The sequence below is a fragment of the Gymnoscopelus microlampas genome (assembly GCF_963454915.1).
Source record: "Gymnoscopelus microlampas genome assembly, chromosome: 11".
Lineage (NCBI taxonomy): Eukaryota > Metazoa > Chordata > Actinopteri > Myctophiformes > Myctophidae > Gymnoscopelus > Gymnoscopelus microlampas.
The window spans coordinates 7,936,431-7,958,839 of NC_139948.1; the positions used below are offsets into that span (position 1 = coordinate 7,936,431).

At 41.3% G+C, this 22,409-nt stretch overlaps 1 protein-coding gene across 1 annotated transcript in view; it reads right to left on the reverse strand.

The window, feature by feature from the left end:
* The window catches only part of tmem104 (transmembrane protein 104), a 183,538-nt gene that overhangs the window by 53,450 nt on the left and 107,679 nt on the right, over positions 1-22,409 (reverse strand). The window contains exon 9 of the mRNA XM_084072389.1: positions 6,695-6,788. Coding sequence (XP_083928515.1) covers positions 6,695-6,788 — 94 coding nt within the window. The remainder of the gene's footprint in view (positions 1-6,694; positions 6,789-22,409) is intronic.

The following is a 22,409-nucleotide window of genomic DNA, read 5'->3' on the forward strand; positions in this document are numbered from 1 at the left end:
ATGTATTCCACAAATGTCTTCTAAATCCTAACCGTTTTTTTTTTTAAACAAAACTTATGTTGCTATATGAGTGGTTCTCAAACTTTTTCATGTCAAGGACCCCCAAAATGATAAATATTTGGCCGCGGACCCCCATATCAACATATTTTGTTCCAGGGACCCCCAGGAGCAAATATTTAAGTTAAAAATGTTCGCTTTGAAAAAAAATATATATCCAAAGATTTGCACCAATTTTCACGTTTTTTTTTTTGAAAAATAGCAGATCTACAAGCTCATAGCGCGGCACTCGGTGCCGCGCTATGAGCTTGTATATCTGCTATTTTTGAATAGCCAAAGTCTAAAATATGGATAAAGTGGTTAACACAGATGCGTTCCCGGTCTAAATGGCTTAAGATGCACCTAGGAAGGCGAGGATAGGAAAGTAGCAAAAAATAAATAAAGAAGACATCCGGTACCATATTGTACTATCAATTTCCCTCCGGCTGTCTGCGGAGCATCAACTCCTAATGGTTTTTCTTAAGGGATTTAAATGGAATTCAAAAAGCCACCGGCTTTTTAACCCCTTCAATCCGGGGAAAGGGTCCGTGTCATTTTAGATTGTAGCTGTGTACTGTATGGGCACAAGGGGGTCCCCCAGAAAAAAAGTAGTTAATATAGCGTCACAATAATTTTAACCGCAATAGTTTAATCTGTGGCTATTCAAAAATAGCAGATCTACAAGCTCTGCTATTTTTAGCGGTGCCAACCGCTCTACGTTTGACTCTGTCTGCGTGTCCGTCCGTCCGTTTGTTTGAGCCTGGGATGAGCACGGCAAAGAAGCAACACATACAAACACACGCGCACACACAAACACACACACACACACACACACACACACACGGACTTGGAGATTGCCTATGCCATCTCTCCTCTCATTGGCCACACGTGCCACTGGTTATCAAAGAGGGGTCCAGGGACCCCCAGCGTATGTTATGTCTGTCCGCCCGTATGAGCACGGGATTTTAAACAGCTATAACTCCAGTTTGCAGCATGCCACCAAGTCCAAATTTGGTATGTGGACTTAGACCACCAATAGGGACCAGCATGAATTGCTGAAGCCCCGACCCCTCTGTCTTCCCATTGGCTGGCCTTTAAACAGCCATAACTCAAGTTCGCAGCATGCTACGGAGTACAAATTTTGTACATGGACTAAAACCACCAATAGGGACAAACTGTAATTAGTTAAGCCCCGCCCCCTCTGTCTGCCCATTGGCTGGGCTTTAAACAGCCATCGTTCCAGTTTGCAGCATGCTACCAAGTACAAATTTGGTAAGTGGACTCAGACCACCAATAGGGACGAACTGAAACGAGTTAAGCCCCGCCCCAAAGGCACTGCTTCCTTCACAGAAGGTGTGATTTTTTGAAAAAGCGTGAATATGTGTGCAAATCTTTGCCTCTGGGGGGGGGATGTTTTTTTGTCCCTGGAACAAAAAAACATTGTTTTAGATGGGCGGCCAAACACATGTAATTATGGGGGTCCTTGACAAGAAAGATATACTGATATAGCAACAGTTTTCGGCATTTTTTAATCGGCCTCAGGTCTTAACGGGTTAAATGGCCCGAGCAAGCGAGGCAGGGCGGTGGATATGAACAGGGCAGGGCGAAAGGATGCGGTCCAAAGCAACCCTGTGTTGTGGCATGGGCTCGTCGTACTGCGGTGTCGCGAGGCCAAAAAAACTAAACAAAATAGCAAATCTAGAAGTTAAGCTACAAACGTACGGACGAGTCATGAGCTTGTAGATTGGATTTTTTTTTTTTGGTACGTCGTGACACGTTGTTCGTTGTACGACGAAGCATCGTTTAGGCATTCACCAGCCGGATAGTGACCGCTGTGTGTGCGTGTGTGTGTGTGTGTGTGTGTGTGTGTGTGTGTGTGTGTGTGTGTGTGTGTGTGTGTGTGTGTGTGTGTGTGTGTGTGTGTGTGTGTAGAAAAAAGTACTCCGATTCTTTACTTAAGTAAAAATGCCAATACTGCAATATAGAAATATTCTGTTACAAGCAAACGTCAACATTTCTAAATTGACTTGAGTAAAAGTACAAAACGTATTGGCATCAAAATGTACTTAAAGTACCACAAGTAAAAGTACTAACATATTTGAAAATAGCCTATGTAAAAAATAGGGCTAAAGTGGTTAATGTACGTTTCACAATATCATAACTTATATCTGAGAAGTAACTCGTCACTAACGTTTTCAAATAATTGTAGTGGAGTAAAAGTACAATATTTGCCTCTGAGACGTAGCGGAGTAGAAGTCAAAAAAAATATTGGTAATTGGAAAACACTCAAGCAACGAATACCTCAACATCGTACTACAAGTAAATGCACTTCCCGGCACTGGTGTGTGAGCGTGCGTATGCGCGTGCGTGCGTGCGTCTTCCCCATGGGTTTTGTGTGTGTTGTTTATGTGAACCGGGTTCGGCCAATGCGGAGGCGGAAGGGGGGGGGCGGGGGAGGACGGGACGGGGGGGACGGGCAGGCAGCGGCTGCAGCCTGCCTGCGATTCAGTGGTGTTGTTGATGTGTTTTTTTTTTTTTTTTACAGCGGGGTACACCGGAGCCGGGACGCCCCCCCGTCCCCTCTTTATTTTCGTCCCGTCTGCCCCCGGTGAGTGACGGTCCAATCAAGCCTGAGACGGGCTGTCAGCGCCGTCAGGCTGAGGGATGAGAGAGACGGGAATCACAGACACACCGGGGGGGGGGGGGGGGGGGGGGGGGAAGAGAGAGAGAGAGAGAGAGAGAGAGAGAGAGAGAGAGAGAGAGAGAGAGAGAGAGAGAGAGAGAGAGAGAGAGAGAGAGAGAGAGAGAGGGGTCTCTCTGCGGCGCCATGTACCGACGGACACGGGGCGGCCACAGCCGCGGCCACCACCACACCGCGGGGGATGGAGGGAGCAAGAGGGAGGCTAGAGAGAAAGAACGCGTGACTGAAGGATGAAAGGAAATTGATACGGCTGAGAGGGAATGTTATTTTTTTTTGTTGGGGGGGGGGGGGGGGGGGGGGCTATAGGTATAAAATAGGGCTAAAGTGGTTAATGGATGTTTCATAGTATCATATTTTATCTGAAAAGTAACTAAAGTTTTCAAATAATTGCAGTGGGGTAAAAGCACAATATTTGCGTCTGAGATGTAGTAGAAGTAAAAGTATTGGAAATTGGAAATAGAAATTGGAAATAGTCAAGTACAAATACCTCAAAATTGTACTTAAGAACAGCACTTGAGTAAATGTACTTAGTTACTTTCCAACACTGACACACAAGATGTGGAATATTACAGTATACAGTAGGGCCATCGCAATGTGGAAAATGTCACCAGCACCGAGCAAGGAAAACAAATCAATAAATCAATCAGTCTAATGTTAATTAACTCATTCTGTGCCACAATCCGTCAAATCCGTCATGTGGCCTGACACCGCGTGCGCCACAATCCGTCAAATCCGTCATAAAAAAAAAGAAGAAAAAAAAAGAAAATTCAAAATACGTTTTTTTTTTTTTTTTGGAAAAACCTGTCCAGAACCCAAGATATGATGATTTGAAGATTTGCTGCTCCATCCACTCCTTGTTTAACGTATAACTTAAAAAGGCTGTATCTCGCTTCCTAATCACTTTTTTTTTTACAATGAATTTTGGCTGTGGCACTCAGAGCCAAAATTCCATAAGCATGGCATTGAATGAGTTAACTAACTTGAACATCCACGATGGAATGTAATTTGCTGTGGTGTGATATTATTATTTTTTTACTTGACTTTTGGTTGTCTTTGTTTTATTTTCCTTTAAGACCTGTTACAATTCAATTGTTACATGTTTTCTAATTGAGCGTTGTTACATATCAGCTAAATGGGCATCCAAACAAAGACACGAAGAAAGGAAATACATTACAGGAGGCAGGGAGGGAAGGACATAGAGAGAGAGAGAGAGAGTCAGAAGATTCAGAGAGGTTTTTTATACAAATACTGCTCTCGCCAAGATGGATCCCCTTCTCAGCCAGAAGACAACAAGTGTCTCTTGTCAAGCGGGTGACGGGCAGATCATGGCGGGGGGGGGGCGACGCACGGGCGCCGTCATTTAGGGAGAAAACTGGGTCAGGATGATCGATAATGTTTACAACATTAAATAACACTTTCCATCTGGCGTCCCCCCATGTTGGGCGTGTCGTTAACCCATTAAGACCGGGAACAACATATTTTGAGATGGGGGTCGGCGGCCAAATACATAACATTTTTGACATGAAAAACAGTCAGAGAACCACTGATATTAGAGCAACATACGTAAAAAAAAACAGGATTTTTCAAACATAGCAGATCTGCAAGCTCATAGCGCGACACTCGGTGCCGCGCTATGAGCTTGTAGATCTGCTATTTTTGAATAGCCAAAGAAATCCTAAAATGACACACAGATGCGTACCCGGTCTTAAAGGGTTAACCCATTAAGACCAGAGGCCGATTCTACGGATGCCTTTTTAAATCAATAGTTCTCAAACATTCCCCCCAAATGATATGTATTTGGTCGCGGACCCCCAAGAAGAAGAGAAGATTTGAGTTAAAAAAAAACAATGCTAAATTATTCAAACATGTTCAAATACTTTCAAGATTTTTTCTAAAATGTAAAAAAAAAAATATCAGCATCATTTGTTGAATGTTTGATTTGCTCTACATCATGTGTATGCAAAACTTTTCGCAGGTACCGTTTATGAATGCAATTAACCTTTGTGGGATGTCTGACTATGTCTCTTTGACTGTCAAACAGGTACAAATTATACAGCTCTTATGTAGGGCTGCAACCATCCATTATTTTCATAGTGATCTTAACTCACTTTGTATTTATTTATTTGTTTATTTGGACAGATCAATGCATATTAATGAACGTCACGACGTGAATACACCGGAATTAGCAAAGATGCTAGTTTTCATCCGCAGTTCTCACAAAGAAACATGACATAAAACAGACAATTCTGGCAATAATTCTCAAAAACTCAAAACACTGAGTGACAGAATTATTTCTGGCTATGTTGTCCCAGTGCCAGAGATGTTTTCAAAGTAAAAGAAAAGTGGAGGAAGCGAGATACAGCCTTAGTTAAACAAGGAGTGGATGGAGCTGCAAATCTTCAGATAATGATATCTTGGGTTCTGAACGTTTTTTTCCAAAAGTTTTTTATTTATTCATTTTTTTACTATTTTTTCAAAAACACGTTTAACCCATTAAGACCTGGAACTGTGTCATTTTTAGATTTGAGCTAAAAAGCATTATTTTACACTTTTGGCTATTTTTTGAAAAATCGTGAAAATGTGTGCAAATCTTTGAATATATATATTTTTAAAGCGAACATTTTTAACTCAAATCTTTGCTTCTGGGAGGTCCCTGGAACAAAATATTTTGAATGGGGGTCCACGGCCAAATACATATCATTTTGGGGGTCCTTGACATGGAAAAGATTGAGCACCACTGATATAGAAACATACGTTTTTCAGAACACTGTTGGGATTTAGGAGACATGTAGAATCGGCTTCAGGTCTCAATGGGTTAACATGTGATTGGCACGTTGCACCATAGCGGTAAAACACGTGAAACATGTGAATAGCACTCAATGAGTTAAGTAGTAATCGCTCAAGAACAGATTCAGAGCTGCGCAACTAAAATCTGTCGGGAGCCCCGTTCAGAACGTGTCAACATTGGCCTACAAGTGGGCATGCCTTAGGATCAGGAAGCAAGCCACGCTTTACCCAATCAAATGTAGTGGGCGGGATTTACGTATAGTGCGCTCGCTTCCCGACGGAAACAAACCGAAACTCATTTAACAATAGCGTCCTCGGAGCCGACAAAACCACGGAAAGTTAATAACATGTTAACTTGCTCTTTCATCGTATAGAAACAAGTGGGCTTATGACCAAAACGATCCATGTTCCGTGGGAGAAATGGTGTTAGTGGTAATGAAAACATAGGCGCACCCCCCGGTAGTGGAGGGCTGAGGGCAGACCAAAACAACGGTTTCCAGTCGGCAGCGTTCCATTTATACCCTCCCCCAGAGTCAAATCAAAGGTAAAAAAAAACAGCAGAGGCCTTTTTTTTTGACGATGGGTTCCCAAATTGCTTAAAGGAGACACACCATGAATTTCACTTTTTTTTAATTTTTTTGGTATTTTTTGGGCTCCCCAGTGTCTATTGTACCCCAAAAAATATTTTTTTTTAACATTCAGTCATTCATTCTCATTTCAGAGATTTTCAGAATGGGCGTGTCTGAAGAGGCCATCTCAGAAATGGCATGTTTGCTTACATCACGAAACGTTCTGCCCATGTATTTTGACAGACAGAATTGCTCAGTAGCACCCCTCTGCCCAACAGGACGTTTTGGCATTGCAGCTGAAAGTGTTTTATAAGCCTGAGAGAATTGACTTGGGATGAGTATATCTGAGTGTTGATTTAGGCTCAAACCTTTTGAAAATGGTTTGAGGGACATACACCATATGATATTAAATATCAAATATATATTTTTAAATTCATGGTGTGTCTCCTTTAAGTAGTGATACTTACTTTTTCGATTAACCAAATAATCGAGAAGCGTGTGTCTTTGTTGTTTTTTTTAGCGTGTTTCAATAGTGTTGCACAATTGTTATTATCTCATACGATTAAGCGATGATGACAAAGTCGTTTTTTTTTTGCCTTACCAATCCAACGCATCAGGGAGGTGAGGATCTGCAGATATTTGGTCTTCTGGGCGCTGAAGAAGGTGAAGGGCCCCAGCAGCAGAGTGAAGATGGTCTGTAGGGACAGGAGGACACACAGAGAGAGAGGACACACACCGTCAGTCAGTTTGATTCTCAAGCAGCAAAATGAGTTAACTCATTCAGTGCCACACTTATTTCTGGCTGTGTTGTCCCAGTGCCAGATCCAAAAATTCCTTGTAAAAAAAAAATCACACCCAGTGTGAAGTGGGCGGTGTGTGGTCATCACAACATGACTCACTTAAAAAAAAGGACAAATGACTTTTTTTAAAGTCCATACTGCTATTCATAGGGCTGCACATGTGTCATGTGTTTCGCTAGCCAATCACAGTCCTGAATTTGCAAAGTCAGCCAATCACATTACAGTTAGTGGTGATGACACTAGCTGTAATGTGATTGGCTGATATGAAAAAAGTATCGATTTGCATTAACAATGGAAGGGTTAGGGGGTATACAAATCTTTTGGTCGGTGTCCAAAACTCACTTATAGGGGGCGGCTACACCGCCCCAAAAAAGTGCTCAGGAGCCGAGATACAGCCCTTTTCAGTAAGAAGTTAAACAAAGAGTGAATGGAGCAGCACATTTTCTAATCATGATATCTTGGGCAGATTTTTTTTTCCCCCCTCCAAAAAAAGATTATTTTTTGAAATTTGTTTTATTTTTGATGACGTCTTAAGACGTCACGTGGCGCTCAGGGCTTAACAATGGCGATACAAACGGACGTCTTAGACGTCATGTGGCAATGAATGAGTTAATAAAGCATCACGATCATTGTAACCGCTGTATCCATAGTTTATACTTTGGCTATTCAAAAAAAATAGCAGATCTACAAGCTTGTAGCGCGGCACCGAGTGCCGCGCTACAAGCTTGCAGATCTGCTATTTTTTAGAAAAATCTTGAAAATGGGTGCAAATATTTAAATATATATATTTTTTTAAAGGCAAACATTTTGAACTCAAAACTCCCCCGGCACAACATATGTTCAGGTGGGGGTCCGCGGCCAAATACATATCAATTCGGGCGTCCTTGGCACGAAAGACTTTGAGAACCATTGGCCTAACACTTCACCTACAACGCTACACGCTGTCATGAAAACCAGATTTGTCTCTGGGTCACAAGATGGGAGCAAGACCTTCCCTTTTCTGTCCAACCATACAAAAAAAATACAAAAAAGCATATTACCGTGGGGCCCATTGAGACCTGAAGCCGATTCTACATGTCTCCTAAATCTCAACAGTATTCTGAAAAACCTATGTTTCCATATCAGTGGTGCTCAATCTTTTTCATGTCAAGGACCCCCAAAATTATATGTATTTGGCCGCGGACCCCCATCAAAATATGTTGTTCCAGGGACCCCCAGAAGCAAAGATTTTAGTTAAAAACGGTTCGCTGTAAATATATATATATTCAGAAGATTTGCACACATTTTCCCAATTTTTCAAAAATAGCAGATCTACAAGCTCATAGCGCGGCACTCGGTGCCGCACTATGCCAAAGTGTAAAATAATGCTTTATAGCTCAAATCAAAAAATGACACAGTTCCAGGTCTTAATGGGTTAAGAAAGAAAGACAAAAAAAAGCAAGGCTGCCTCATATCAGATACTCCACTGGTCCCAGGGACCCTCGGGGTCTGTCATTCTGAGAGCGTACGTACAGATGGGTCCATTTGGTTCCATCTGTACGCTCTCAAGAGTTACGGGAATGGGGGTCCTTGAGATTGAAAGGTTTCAGAACCACCGGGGATGCTGCATTTATCGGGGGGTTGCAATCAGAGTGCACGACACCCCCACTCGAATCCCATCAGCTCTGCAGCCCCCCCCCCCCCCCCCCCCCCCTCTCTCTCTGACATACTTAGGTATGGCTTTTTTTTTTTTTTTTTTGAGTGACGGCTTGAGCATCCGGCCGGGTTTAGCACTTAGCAGTGGTGGAAAAAGTACTCAAATGTTTTACTTAAGTAAAAAAAGTATCAATACTGCAATGTAGAAGTACTCTGTTCGAAGTAAAAGTCCGGAATTAAAAATCGACTTGAGTTAAAAGTACAAAAGTATTGGTATCAAAATGTACTTTTAAAGTACCTAACGTAAAAGTACTATAACGTTTGAAAATAGCAGATCTACAAGCTCACAACGCGTCGGATCTGCTATTTTCAAATATCATGGGTATGAAATAGGGCTGAAGTGGTTAATGTATGTTATATAATGTAATACTGTATATCTGCAAAGTGACTAGTAACTAAAGTTTTAAAATAAATGTAGTGGAGTATAAAGTACAACATTTGCCTCTGAAATGCAGTGGAGTACAAGTAAAAGTATAACCAATTGGGAATACTCAGGCAAAGTACAAATCCCACAAAATTGTACTCAAGTACAGGTGCTTAGTTACTTTCCACCACTGCCAGACAGACGCCATCATTGCGTGGCATCGCAACGTGCCGCGATGCTTGAAGATTTGTTTTGTATGAAAAAAAAAAAAGACATATGGAGATACAAGGTTCTGCCAGACGAAGACGATATACATAAAGAAAACACGCACGCACACGCCTCTGTGACAGAACCCAACGTGAGAGTTGCATTTAAATGGACATGGGGCGAACCATGGGAATTGGAGAGCGTGTGAAAAAAAAGGAGGGAGATAAATGGGTCTGGTGTGCAGCTCTGCAAATAATAAAAAATCTACTACAGGATGTGGGCTTTTATTTGCACATGAAATATGTATAGAAACCGTTACTCTATATATTAACCCATTGAGACCTGAAGCCGATTGTACATGTCTCCTAAATCCCAACAGTTTTCTGAAAAACGTATGTTTCTATATCAGTGGTTCTCAATCTTTTTCATGTCAAGGACCCCCAGAATTATATGTATTTGGCCACGGACCCCCATCAAAATATGTTGTTCCAGGGACCCCCAGAAGCAAAGATTTGAGTTAAAAATGTTTGCTTTAAAAATATATATATTCAAAGATTTGCACACATTTTCACGATTTTTCAAAAATAGCAGATCTACAAGCTCATAGCGCGGCACTCGGTGCCGCGCTATGAGCTTGTAGATCTGCTATTTTTGAATAGCCCAAAGTGTAAAATAATGCTTTTTAGCTCAAATCTAAAAATGACACAGTTCCAGGTCTTAATGGGTTAAAACAATAGCAATCTGTGGAGCTGTAAATCTCGCGACTCGATTCAATTATGACACTTGACGATGCGTTGCGTCGTCTCCAAATTCAACACAAATTGATTCAATTTGATTATTGTGACACGATTCATCAATTTCTACGCATTAATCGACTTCCCTGTCCTCAAGGGCTCGGTAAAAAAAAAAAAAAAAGCAATCTGCTGTCTCCAAGTGGTGCACAATTCAGCTGCTATAGACCGTTAATCAATTCAACGAAACGCAACCATATTACACCCCCATTCTTGCTTCTCTCCACTGCCTGGGTGGCCTCTGAGTTTCAGAATTGATTTTAAGATTCTGCTGATGACTTCTAAAGTGTCACCAAGGGCCAGACTCTTAGTTAGATTTTTTTAGATATGCTGGTCCCTTGTGAACCTGAGCAGCGGCCTTAGATTCTCGGATAGGACCCTCCCGGTTGTGCTTAACCCATTGAGACCTGAAGCCGATTCTACATGTCTCCTAAATCCCAACAGTTTTCTGAAAAACGTATGTTTCTATATCAGAGGTGCTCAATCTTTTTCATGTCAAGGACCCCCAAAATTATATGTATTTGGCCGCGGACCCCCATCAAAATATTTTGTTCCAGGGACCCCCCAGAAGCACAGATTTGAGTTAAAAATGTTCGCTTTAAAAATATATATATTCAAAGATTTGCACACATTTTCACAATTTTTCAAAAATAGCAGATCTACAAGCTCGTAGCACGGCACTCGGTGCCGCGCTACGAGCTTGTATATCTGCTATTTTTGAATAGCCCAAAGTGTAAAATAATGCTTTTTAGCTCAAATCTAAAAATGACACCGATGCATCCCAGGTCTTAATGGGTTAAGTGTCCAAGTATCCAGACTGAGACACATCTGATACGGAAAAAAAAATAAACAAACAAATCGGTTTTCAAGTCGTTGTTTTTTTTTTTCCATACTACATACTGTCTGAACAAAGCCATATTCCAGACAAGAGGGAGGAGAACGCAAAAACAAGCATGCATCTGAAACAAAGCCATCAATAGCATTTAGTTGGGCCCCGTGTGCTCGTTGGCTGGCGAGTCGACAGTGACTTGCTATTACCACCTGTCCCCCTGGCAAAGTTCAGCGCGAGCTCCGGGCCAAAGCATAAATTCACAATTCCCCATCACTGTGGACTGTAATGATTGACAAATTACGACGAGAGGATGGGATTTGTAGGGGGGAAAAGACTGCTCAATCATGGGGTTAGCTTGGCTGGCAAAACAGACAGAATTATTTCAACCTGTTAAAGATGTATCGGGAAGTAGACGGTGCACGTAATGTTCACGTCGTCATTTTGTCGAGGTTGACCTACTGAGCTCATGATAGCATAACTAATGGGATGTGACTGCTAACCAGAAGGTTTATGGATAGATTTGAAAGCTAGAGTGTAAAATGTGTGGAGGTTGTTTTTCCAGCCATTCAGCTTGGCAACTGCACATTGCCTCACGGATGGACGCGTTGTGAGCTTGTAGATCTGCTATTTTCGCTACAACACTCTCCTACGACGAAGCCTAGCATAACATGCGTTGCTGCTGCTCTGCTCTGCGATACCACGGCTCTGGTTGAAAAGAAACGTAGCGAACTTATTAATTCAGTTCATTTAACTTGGAATTAGTCAAATGATTTTCCAAGCCTATCCCATCTACAATATGTTCAACAACAACCATAGTTCCATCCTTCGGTCCGGTCGTTACAAGGCATCTTTCTGGGATGCGCGCTGCTGTTTCAGCGCAACACTACCTACATTGAGTGACGGCACAACGTCACATACAGTATGAAATGATTTGACAATAATCAACCGTGAATAGATTAGGAGAACTACCAACACAAGAGCTCATAGCTGCTTGTCTGCTGTTGAGAAGCCCCTGCTAAAAAAGAAAAATCAACAAAATCTAAAAAAAATAATCAAAAAATAATAATAATAATAATTATTATTATTATTATTTAAATAATAGCGATTATTCGACGTTGGTTTACAACGTCGAATAGTGGCTTTGATATTCGAATAGTCGAATATTCAAATATTCGACTATTCGGTGAATGCCCTAGTGTGTGTGTGTGTGTGTGTGTGTGTGTGTGTGTGTGTGTGTGTGTGTGTGTGTGTGTGTGTGTGTGTGTGTGTGTGTGTGTGTGTGTGTGTGTGTGTGTGTGTGTGTGTGTGTGTGTGTGTGTGTGTGTGTGTGTGTGTGTGTGTGTGTGTGCAATGGTTTGTTTGTCTGCATAGCAACACTAACTGGATAACCAGCTGCCAGATGAAAAAATTGGTGGGAATTGATCAGTAGCCTGCCCCGGAGAGAAGTACTCAGATATTTGACTTAAGTAAAAGTAGCAATACCACAATATAAAAATACTCTGTTACAAGTAAAAGGCCTGTGTTCATTAATACTTGAGTAAAAGTACAAGTATTGTCATCAAAATATACTTAAAGTACCAAAAGTAAGTACTGCAATGTTTGAAAATAGCAGATCGCTGACTCGCAACGTGTCACATTGCGACATGTTGTGAGCTTGCATATCTGATATTTTCAAACAGCCTATGTATAAAATAGGGCTAAAGTGGTTAATATATGTTTTATAATACAATAATGTATAGCTGCATAGTAACTAGTAACTAAAGTTTTCAAATAATTGTAGTGGAGTAAAAGTACAATATTTGCCTCTGAGATGTAGTGGAGTAGAAGTAAAAGCACTACAAACTGGAAATACTCCAGTAGAGTAAAAATACATCCAAATTGTACTTAAGTACAGTACTTGAGTAAATGTAATGAGTTACTTTCCACCACTGGGAGAGAGTATACAGTTTTGGGTGGAAAGGGTCGAGGACAAAATCAAGGTCGAAGTCCGCCTGTACGCTTAATAGCTTGAGAAGGGATGGCTGGATTTTCATGAAGTGTGTTGTGAATAAAGTTAAGTTCTCAAATCTGATCTGTAGGACTGACTGTCCTCATTGTTATTTGCAAGCGATCCGATCCGTCTATTCGAACATTGTCGACCTATCTGCATCGGTTGCTGTGGTAATGGCATAAACGGCATCGGCGTGAGTAATGCTAAATCTGTAGCGTTTAGTGTTCAGACTTGACAAAACCAATCTGATTCTAACACTGCGGCTGCATAGACTTACATGCTTAGAGAGCTTACGTCGCTTGCCTGACTTACATCATTTGAAAACGTGCTTCTCTCTTAACCCATTGAGACCTGAAGCCGATTCTACATGTCTCCTGAATCTCAACAGTTTTCTGAAAAACACATGTTTCTATATCAGTGGTGCTCAATCTTTTTCATGTCAAGGACCCCCAAAATGATATGTATTTGGCCGCGGACCCCCATCAAAATATTTTGTTCCAGGGACCCCCCAGAAGCAAAGATTTGAGTCAAAAATGTTCGCTTTAAAAATATATATATATTCAGAAGATTTGCACACATTTTCACGATTTTTCAAAAATAGCAGATCTACAAGCTCATAGCGCGGCACTCGGTGCCGCGCTACGAGCTTGTATATCTGCTATTTTTGAATAGCCTAAAGTGTAAAATAATGCTTTTTAGCTCAAATCTAAAAATGACACAGTTCCAGGTCTTAATGGGTTAAAATGTAAAATCACACATGATCGCATACAACCAGGATTATCGAGTTTCAATTTCCATTTTGAGCCACGATCTGCACACTGTATACGTGGAAAATGTCAATTTAAACATATGATAGCGCTGTCATTTTATAGATTACATTTCAAATTGAATAATGCATGCACTACACCTTGATAGTTTCTATCCGTCTGTTTTATGAAAGGCTTTTTTTTCTCTCCAAGCTTCAGATACTCTGGACATTTTCCCAGTGAGTATCCTAACATACATTTTAAATTAATTAGCCGATAAAAATTGATCAAGGCTGTTTAGGCTGGCAGCTTACTGCATATTATAGGACACCACATCAAACACTATGCTGTCAGAAGCAGCTAAAATAGATATGTACCACAAACACATTTTGTTTATACTTTGGCTATTCAAAAATAGCAGATCTACAAGCTCATAGCGCGGCACTCGGTGCCGCGCTAGGAGCTTGTAGATCTGCTATTTTTGAAAAATCGTGAAAATGCTTGCAAATCTTCGAACACATATATATTTTGAAAGGGAATATTTTTAACTCAAATCTTTGCTTCCGGGGGGTCCCTGGACAACACATTTTGAGATGGGGGTCCGTGGCCAAATATATATATCATTTTGGGGGGTCCTTGAAATGAAAAAGTTTGAGAACCACTGATTATAGCAACATATGTTTTTTTTTTTCAAATAACTGTTACGATTTAGAAGACATTTGTAGAATCCCCAGAAGCAAAGATTTGAGTTAAAAATGTTCGATTTACAAAATACATATATTCAAAGATTTGCACACATTGTCATGATTTTCCACAAAATTGCAGATCTACAAGCTCATAGCGCTGCACTCGGTGCCGCGCTATGAGCTTGTAGATCTGCTATTTTTGAATAGCCAAAGCATAAGATAATGGTTAAAGTGGTTAAAATCTAAAAAGACAGATGCTTGTCTTGGTCTTAATGGGTTAAAGCAGTTATCCAGTGCTGGCCCTGAGGGCCAGAGTCAGTGATCCAGCATGCATAGAGGTACATGGGGGACAATGGGACCACGGCCGGTGACGAATGTCTCCTTTTACATGGATTCAGTGTCATGAAAGAACAAACAGCAGCTCCTCCAACATCTTAACACATCCACCGCCAAGGGCTAATCTCAGAATGTACTCACCAGTGCCAAGGTTTTATTGTTGTTTTTTTGTTTTTTTCACGTCGCCATAGGCCCCGTTAAAATCCTTTAGAATGCGCGATGGACTGTTTGTAAACAACGTGCACATGTCCCTGTGTCTACCAACGCAGACCACGTGTCAAACGGAGCCGCCATGTTTGAGTTCTGACCGTTTATGTTAACATGGGAAATGCGAGGAGAAAAAACTACACAGGCTAAACAAGGGTTTTAGTGTGCGCCTTAGAATGGAGGCCGACGGGAAACAAAAAAACGGGATCGCACTTCCGGTCGACTTCCGGTGGTGTTACACTGAAAATGGTCCGTCTAGAAAATTGAAAAAAAAGAAAAAAAAAAAAAAGAAAAAAAGGAAAAAGCAACCGGACCGTAGCACTACGGTCTCGGCGCTTAACAGTTGGATTTAACGGACCGTAGGACTACGTTCTTGGCGGTTAATGTGTTAACGACCTCACAGTAAAAACAACACGTACTGTACACTAGCCTGAGGACAGTGAACGACGGTCAGACAAGAACATAACACACTACCAGACCAGGAGGAGGAACTAGCTAGTTAGTTAAGCAGCGAGGGGGGTTTCGTAGCGGCAGTAATGAGTCACTTGAGCTGGACGGCACCTGACGGTGGCATCAGGGGCTAAGGCCGGGGCCGGGGCCAGGCCAGGAAGGGATGGCATGGCAATGGCACAAAGGCCAACAGGGGCCTCCCCGCAGGGACAGAGCACGGTTTTATGGAGGAAAAAAAGGATATATGCCATGTGCTGGAGGGTTGAGTCAGAGAGCGGCAGAGAGTTGGCACAGGGGGGGGGTCCTACCGGAGCACGACCTCACATGGGGGCTGTGGCCGGACACAACCCACTATTATAGACCGTAGCCGTGTTCATGTCACATGAATGGAACTTCATTTGGATGAAGCCAGTGCCAGTGATTCCGTATAATGCTTCATTTGACGTCGTTTTAGTAATCATATTGGCCGATAATCGCTTTGTCGACTGCCACCGGTGTATTTGGCGTGTCGAGATGACAATCCTATGTTTCGCATGGCCTATGTTTAACCCATTGAGACCTGAAGCCGATTCTACATGTCTCCTAAATCTCAACATTCTCAAAAAAACGTATGTTTCTATATCAGTGGTGCTCAATCTTTTTCATGTCAAGGACCCCCAAAATTATATGTATTTGGCCACGGACCCCCATCAAAATATTTGGTTCCAGGGACCCCCCCAGAAGCAACAATTTGAGTTAAAAATGTTCGCTTTAAAAATATTTATATTCAAAGATTTGCACACATTTTCACGATTTTTCAAAAATAGCAGATCTACAAGCTCGTAGCGCGGCACTCGGTGCCGCGCTACGAGCTTGTAGATCTGCTATTTTTGAATAGCCCAAAGTGTAAAATAATGCTTTTTAGCTCAAATCTAAAAATGACACAGTTCCAGGTCTTAATGGGTTAACTGTTGTTTCATACAAACAGTATTTATGGATTTGTGCTCATTACAACTCTTCGCGATGAAGGGCCTAAAGACATTAAAACAGTGATTTCTTATAATAAAGATGTATGCGTTTCCCTGTCATAAAAGGGGAATGAAGAACAACACAAACAAAACAACCAAAATGCATTGGTATCCTTACTTAATTCATAACTCCCAGAAAGTAGCCGATCTACAAGCTCACAACGTGCCGTGAAGCAACACGTTGTGAGCTTGTAGATCGGCTATTTCCGGCAAGCAGCAACACCGTCGTACGCAAGTAAACAATCTGCTTTCATTGTGTGAACTAATGTTAAGTGCAGAAGGCGCGGCCATTACATGTTTTAATGACTTGCTAGTGCACTGATTACTTGTTTTAACGACTTGCTAATATTTCACTAATGACCGTGCGCCCATGAAACTGGACCACAATGCACTGCCTGGGCGGATACGGGCACCAACGACCCATTCCTTTCATTCTGATAGGATGGCGTCCTGCAGTAATAAAATATATGTATATCTTTTTTATGACTCTTGTAATTTAGATGTCTGAATAAGACGTGAGTGGGCGTCCACTTAATTGGACGCCCACTTAATTGGACGCGCCATGTTAACACATTCCCTGCCAGAGTTTATTCATAAGGTACTCACCCACTGCCAGCGTTTTTGAGTTTTATAGCCTTTTGAACCGTTCACAAAAAAATGATATCCATTAAAATCCGCGATCGGATGGTGTTTATAAACAGCAACGACGGACGTGCGAGCCCTCATAATGTTTACACTTTTTTTTTCTCTTCTTCTTCTGTGATATCAGCGGCCCAAAGAGGCTGCAAACGTCATATCCGTTTGGCTGTGACGTGGCTGTGACGTTTCCCCACCGGCCATCTTAGATTAGCTTAGCTTAGTTTTTAAACACAAAGAGGATAACCGTTCGTCGATCAAAGAAAAGAAAATACAACCGTAGCTTACCATTCGTTTTTTAAACCGTGTGAAAACCATGATCTTTAGCCAACACCATGGAAAAACTGTTTTTTCAAGATAAAAAACGAACCGGAAACGGTTGTCGGAAATTTTCTCATAGGATGGGTCGGAAGCGTCATGGGGAAAAAAAAAAAAAATCAAGGATGGTACCAAAACATTTTTTTTTCGTTATTAAACCACATAGAAAGACGATCCCGAGATATCTCGGGATACGCAGGTAACGGGTGGATTTAATGTCCCGAGATATCTCGGGATTGGCAGTATATGTGTTAATCAGCAATTAATTCAAGTGAATTAAGTCCTATGTTTTCAGACTGATGTTCGATATGTCTGACCTTTTGACTGTGACATATTTATATTTTTGGTGGGCATGTGTCTTTGGGACAGTAGGGATGCCACCGTCAGATCGTTTATGTGACTGCTAGATGCTAGATGCATAGAGATGGCAGACAATTACAGCAACGAGTGTCCGAAGGCATTCCGGTAATCTGCAGCAAAAGCACCAGAATGAATTAAAATACTGACAAACTTCAGACCGTAAGATGGCCGACTACTGGAAAGCAATACATATTGCTGACTGATACTGTAGGTAATGTGACCACGCGAACTCTCTAGCTGCGTTATCAGCATAAATGCTAAACGCTGCTGCACACGTTCACATTGTCATCGCGGTGCGAGTGAAGGCAGTTCAATCAAATGAATATACAGTAATAATGAAACCTTGTACAGTATCTCCATAATTCAACTTTACTAACTTACTTTCCGGAAATTAATGTCCGTATTTCATCGTGCAAGAATGTATCCCCAAAAAAGTTGTTTAACTAGCCGAGCTTTGTGACGCGTTACAATGAAAAATATTAACAAATACTTTTCACCAAATAATAAGTACACTGGAACCATTCTTTTCAGGTTATTTTTGTGTATTTCCTGAAAAATGTAACTTTTGGACAAACAAGGCTTCCAGTCGACAGTGCCAATATGCAACGTTGAGCCAATTCCATTTGAATGTCGGGTATAGGCATTTCCCTCCCATATGAGAGCAGACTTTCAGAACGTGGCCATATTGACTGACACCTGGCTCCAATGAATTTATTCATTTAATACTTTGTTCAGCCTGCACCAGCAATTTCATTTCACTGGTGACCACGGCTCTCATAGCGTCACTGTCGGGTGGAAACCTTGCACGTCCAAAACTGTTACTTTTCAGGAAGTGGGGGGACAAAAAATAACCTGCGTTTCCAATGGATCCAATGTAGTTATTATTGAGTCACAAGCTCTTGTTAATACATTTCATTGGTTCAATAGTTATAAAACCTACAGACACAACTATGTTCACAAATAGCAGATCTACAAGCTCACCACGCGCCACACATGTGCTATTATTTGCTGCTTTCACGTGACAACGTTGTATGAAAAAGTAGGGCATCACTTTATGGAGAAAAAAACAAACTTTAAAAAGTTTAAATATGGAGATACAAGGTTTCTCCATGACTGTGATGGTATTATGTACATTATTGTCTACCCCCCCAACACACACACACACACACACACACACACACACACACACACACACACACACACACACACACACACACACACACACACACACACACACACACACACACACACACACACACACACACACACACACACACACACACACACACACACACACACACACACACTTGCCATGCTCTATTCAATGAATGCATTAACCCATTAAGACCTCAGGCCGATTCTACAACATGGCAAAAACATTTTTTTTTTGCTGTCAGTGGTTCTTAAACTTTTTCCATGTCAAGGACCCCCAACATTATATGTATTTGACCGCGGACCCCCATCTCAATATATTTTGTTCCAGGGACCCCCAGAAGCAAAGATTTGAGTTAAACATGTTCACTTTAAAAAATATATCTATTCAAAGATGTGCACACATTTTCCAAAAATAGCAGATCTACAAGCTCATAGCGCGGCACTCGGTGCCGCGCTATGAGCTTGTATGTCTGCTATTTTTGAATAGGCAAATATATTTTTAAAAAATGACACAGATGTGTTCCCGGTCTGAACGGGTTAAATTGTCACCGAAAAAACCCTGCCAGGTGAAAAGACGCATCAATCACTGCACCCCTATGGCAAGCATTCCATTTAGCCGCTTGCTGCTATGGCGTTTCAGACACTATATGAGCTGCTTCGCACTGCCTTCTGACAACAATGAACATCCTTAAACATCAGCCCATTGCTGCGCTCCAGATATGAGATAACCAATTCAGCAATATTATTATAGCACAGCCTGGCTGCAATCACACGCTTGAGTAAAAGGGGCAATAAACGATAAGTCAGCGATGAGAAACGGCAAAGGTGACCAAGGCGCTGATGGATACAAATGCGGGCAGATTTATTCCATTAGCTCCCTGGTACAGAGTACACATTGTGTAGAGCCACATCAGTCAAACAGTGAGAGATGTACTCCCGTACGCAGCGGTGGCAAGTAACTAGGTGCATTTACTCGAGTACTTGTACTTAGGGTGTTAGGATTTTTTTCACTTGTGTACTTCTACTCCACTGCATCTCAGGGGCAAATAGTGTGTTTTTGACTCCACTACAATCATTTGAAAACTTGAGTTACTTTGTAGATTTACTGTTATTATCACAAAACACACAAACAAACACACAGCTAGTCAAAACAGCAATATGTAAGTTTTCTCTTCTACCCCGCATTTTAACCCGGTTTCCTGCGCAAGTACTGATTCTATTTATGTTTTACCATTGAACTAATAGAGCCTACCTGCTTGCTCAGGGGATAAATTGAATCTTGACCACCAGGTCAACATTCGTGTCAGATCCTGTGTCTAGGTAAGACATGACCTTTGACATGATCTGAATGTCTCTATAGAAGAGCAGGGAGACTAAATACCTACATTGTGGTATTGCTACTTCTACTTAAGTAAAAAAAAAAGGGTACTTCTTCCAAGACTGCCTCCCTTACAGAGTCTGTACACATTGTGTAGTCTTATCATCAGTCAACAGTGAGCAATGTGCTCCCATCAGCTCCCCAGGGACAGTGTAGATATCATATTACATAAGCCATCTTTAATGTTACCTCCATAGATATTCAATCGCTCAACCTGAAGACGGATGACATTATCGTTTACTCCGTTCAGGATAACTGATCTTTTGTGGGTGAAGTTCCACTGCATTCACACTCACAGCCTGTTCTTTGTCTATGTCATGGGTTCCCAAACTTTTCAGGCCGCAACCACCCACAATAATATTTGAACGGGGGACCCCCCACCCTGACAAGCACTTGGAATTGTAGGAGTCGAGGCATTACATTTAGTTTGACTCGGTTTCACAGATAAATATTGTAAAAAAATATATATATATTTTTGCCTCTTTCTTACACAATATTTGACCATTTAGCTAATTTGGTAATACAAAAGGTCTTAAAAGTCATTCAATTGTAACTTTAGAAAATGTGCAGATACCCTGTATACACGTATAGTATACTGTATGTTGGTTTGTTTACTGTTGAGTGAGAAAACAATGTTGCACATTAAGCTAATCATCTCGTTCACTTTCAAATATTTGCTTCTTTCTAAAATATAAGATGTACAAAATCAGCTATGTTTGCTACTTTTCTGTGACACTGTAATGTGACATACTGTAGTAGGGCATTCATTTACGAAAAATAAATAGAAAATATAGCTGCAAGCAGCGATAATATGGGGCCAGGAGAGAGAAAGAGAAATGATAATTCCTTTAACAGGTCAGTTCATGAAAGTCCTTGCGGTCTTGTTTCCAATGAGGGCCTGTGAGCAATTAGGGGTTAAGAGTCTTGCTTGTGTCGATGACAAATTTGCTGACCTGGCCTGGAATCGTACCTGGGGCAACCAGAGCCTCTGGCTCCCTAACCACTCAGCTATGGCCAACCCTCAGAGAGAGAGAGAGAGAGAGAGAGAGAGAGAGAGAGAGAGAGAGAGAGAGAGAGAGAGAGAGAGAGAGAGAGAGAGAGAGAGAGAGAGAGAGAGAGAGAGAGATGGAAACGGAAACGGAATAGATTGAAGATAGAAACGGAATAGATTGAAGAGACAGAGAGAGACATGGAAACGGAATAGATTGAAGAGAAAGATATGGAAACGGAATAGATTGAAGAGAGAGAGAGAGAGAGAGCCATGGAAACGGAATAGATTGAGTCATGTTTTTTGCAATTCAACTTCAATGAGTGTGCATCAAGTGAGGCTTGAACCAGCAACCTTGCTGTCGTGAGCAGTGTTGGGATAGTTACTAAAACATAGTAATATGTTACTTATTACATATTACTTGTTTAAAAAGTAATGTAGTTACTTTACTTATTACTCCCTGCCAAAAGTACTTAGTTACTTATTACTTTAGTTACTTTTTTTCTCTCGCCCCCAGTAATTTCATCCTTTCTCCCCAAAAGTCTGACTTTGCATTTTCAACATTAGCAGTTGTTTTTTTTTTCTCTTTTCTGCAGCCTACATTGTAAAATCCTCATTGTACACTCATTTGAATTATATTAACACTAAGACTTTTACTGTGTATGAATTCATAACTTACAGACTAAATGAAAACCATTTGACGACTATGAATTGAATACTAAGGACCTCAATGGAAACAAGTATTTTAAATGTATTTAATGTATTTTGCCTAATGAAATATTCAAATTCAAACACCTGGGCTCAAACAGATAATGACTCATCATGAGACACAATCTTTGAACAACTTCTGTTGTTTATTAAAGCTCCAAACATAAATTAAACAAACATAAATAAATGATGCACTGCATAATTTGCAGCGGACAATAATGTTCTTCAAATCTTTTGTCCGGACAAAATCAAAATAATTGCCATATTTCCAAGTAGTAAATGAAACGCGCGGTTCCTCTGTGTCCTCCATGTTTGTTTACGTCTCGCAGTCTGTGTATGGGTCAATCCCATAGAGTCAATCTACACATGTCCGTTAGCGTCCGTTCCGCGTCCGTTCCGTTCGCCGGAAGTGTGTGTGTGTGTGTATATATATATATATATATATATACATGCCACAGTCAGTGACCTACGGCGCGTTTTCATCGGTTAACAAGTCGCTTATAATAAGCAGACATGGCAACACTGTTTGATCCGGTTTAAGGCCCGCCCTTCCGCAGCTGATAATTCACACAGACTAGTGCGCAACGTTTCCGTATCCGCTCTAGACCGGATCAGCAAGCAGCCTGCATAGAAACTCGATCCCAACCAGTCTACCATTATAT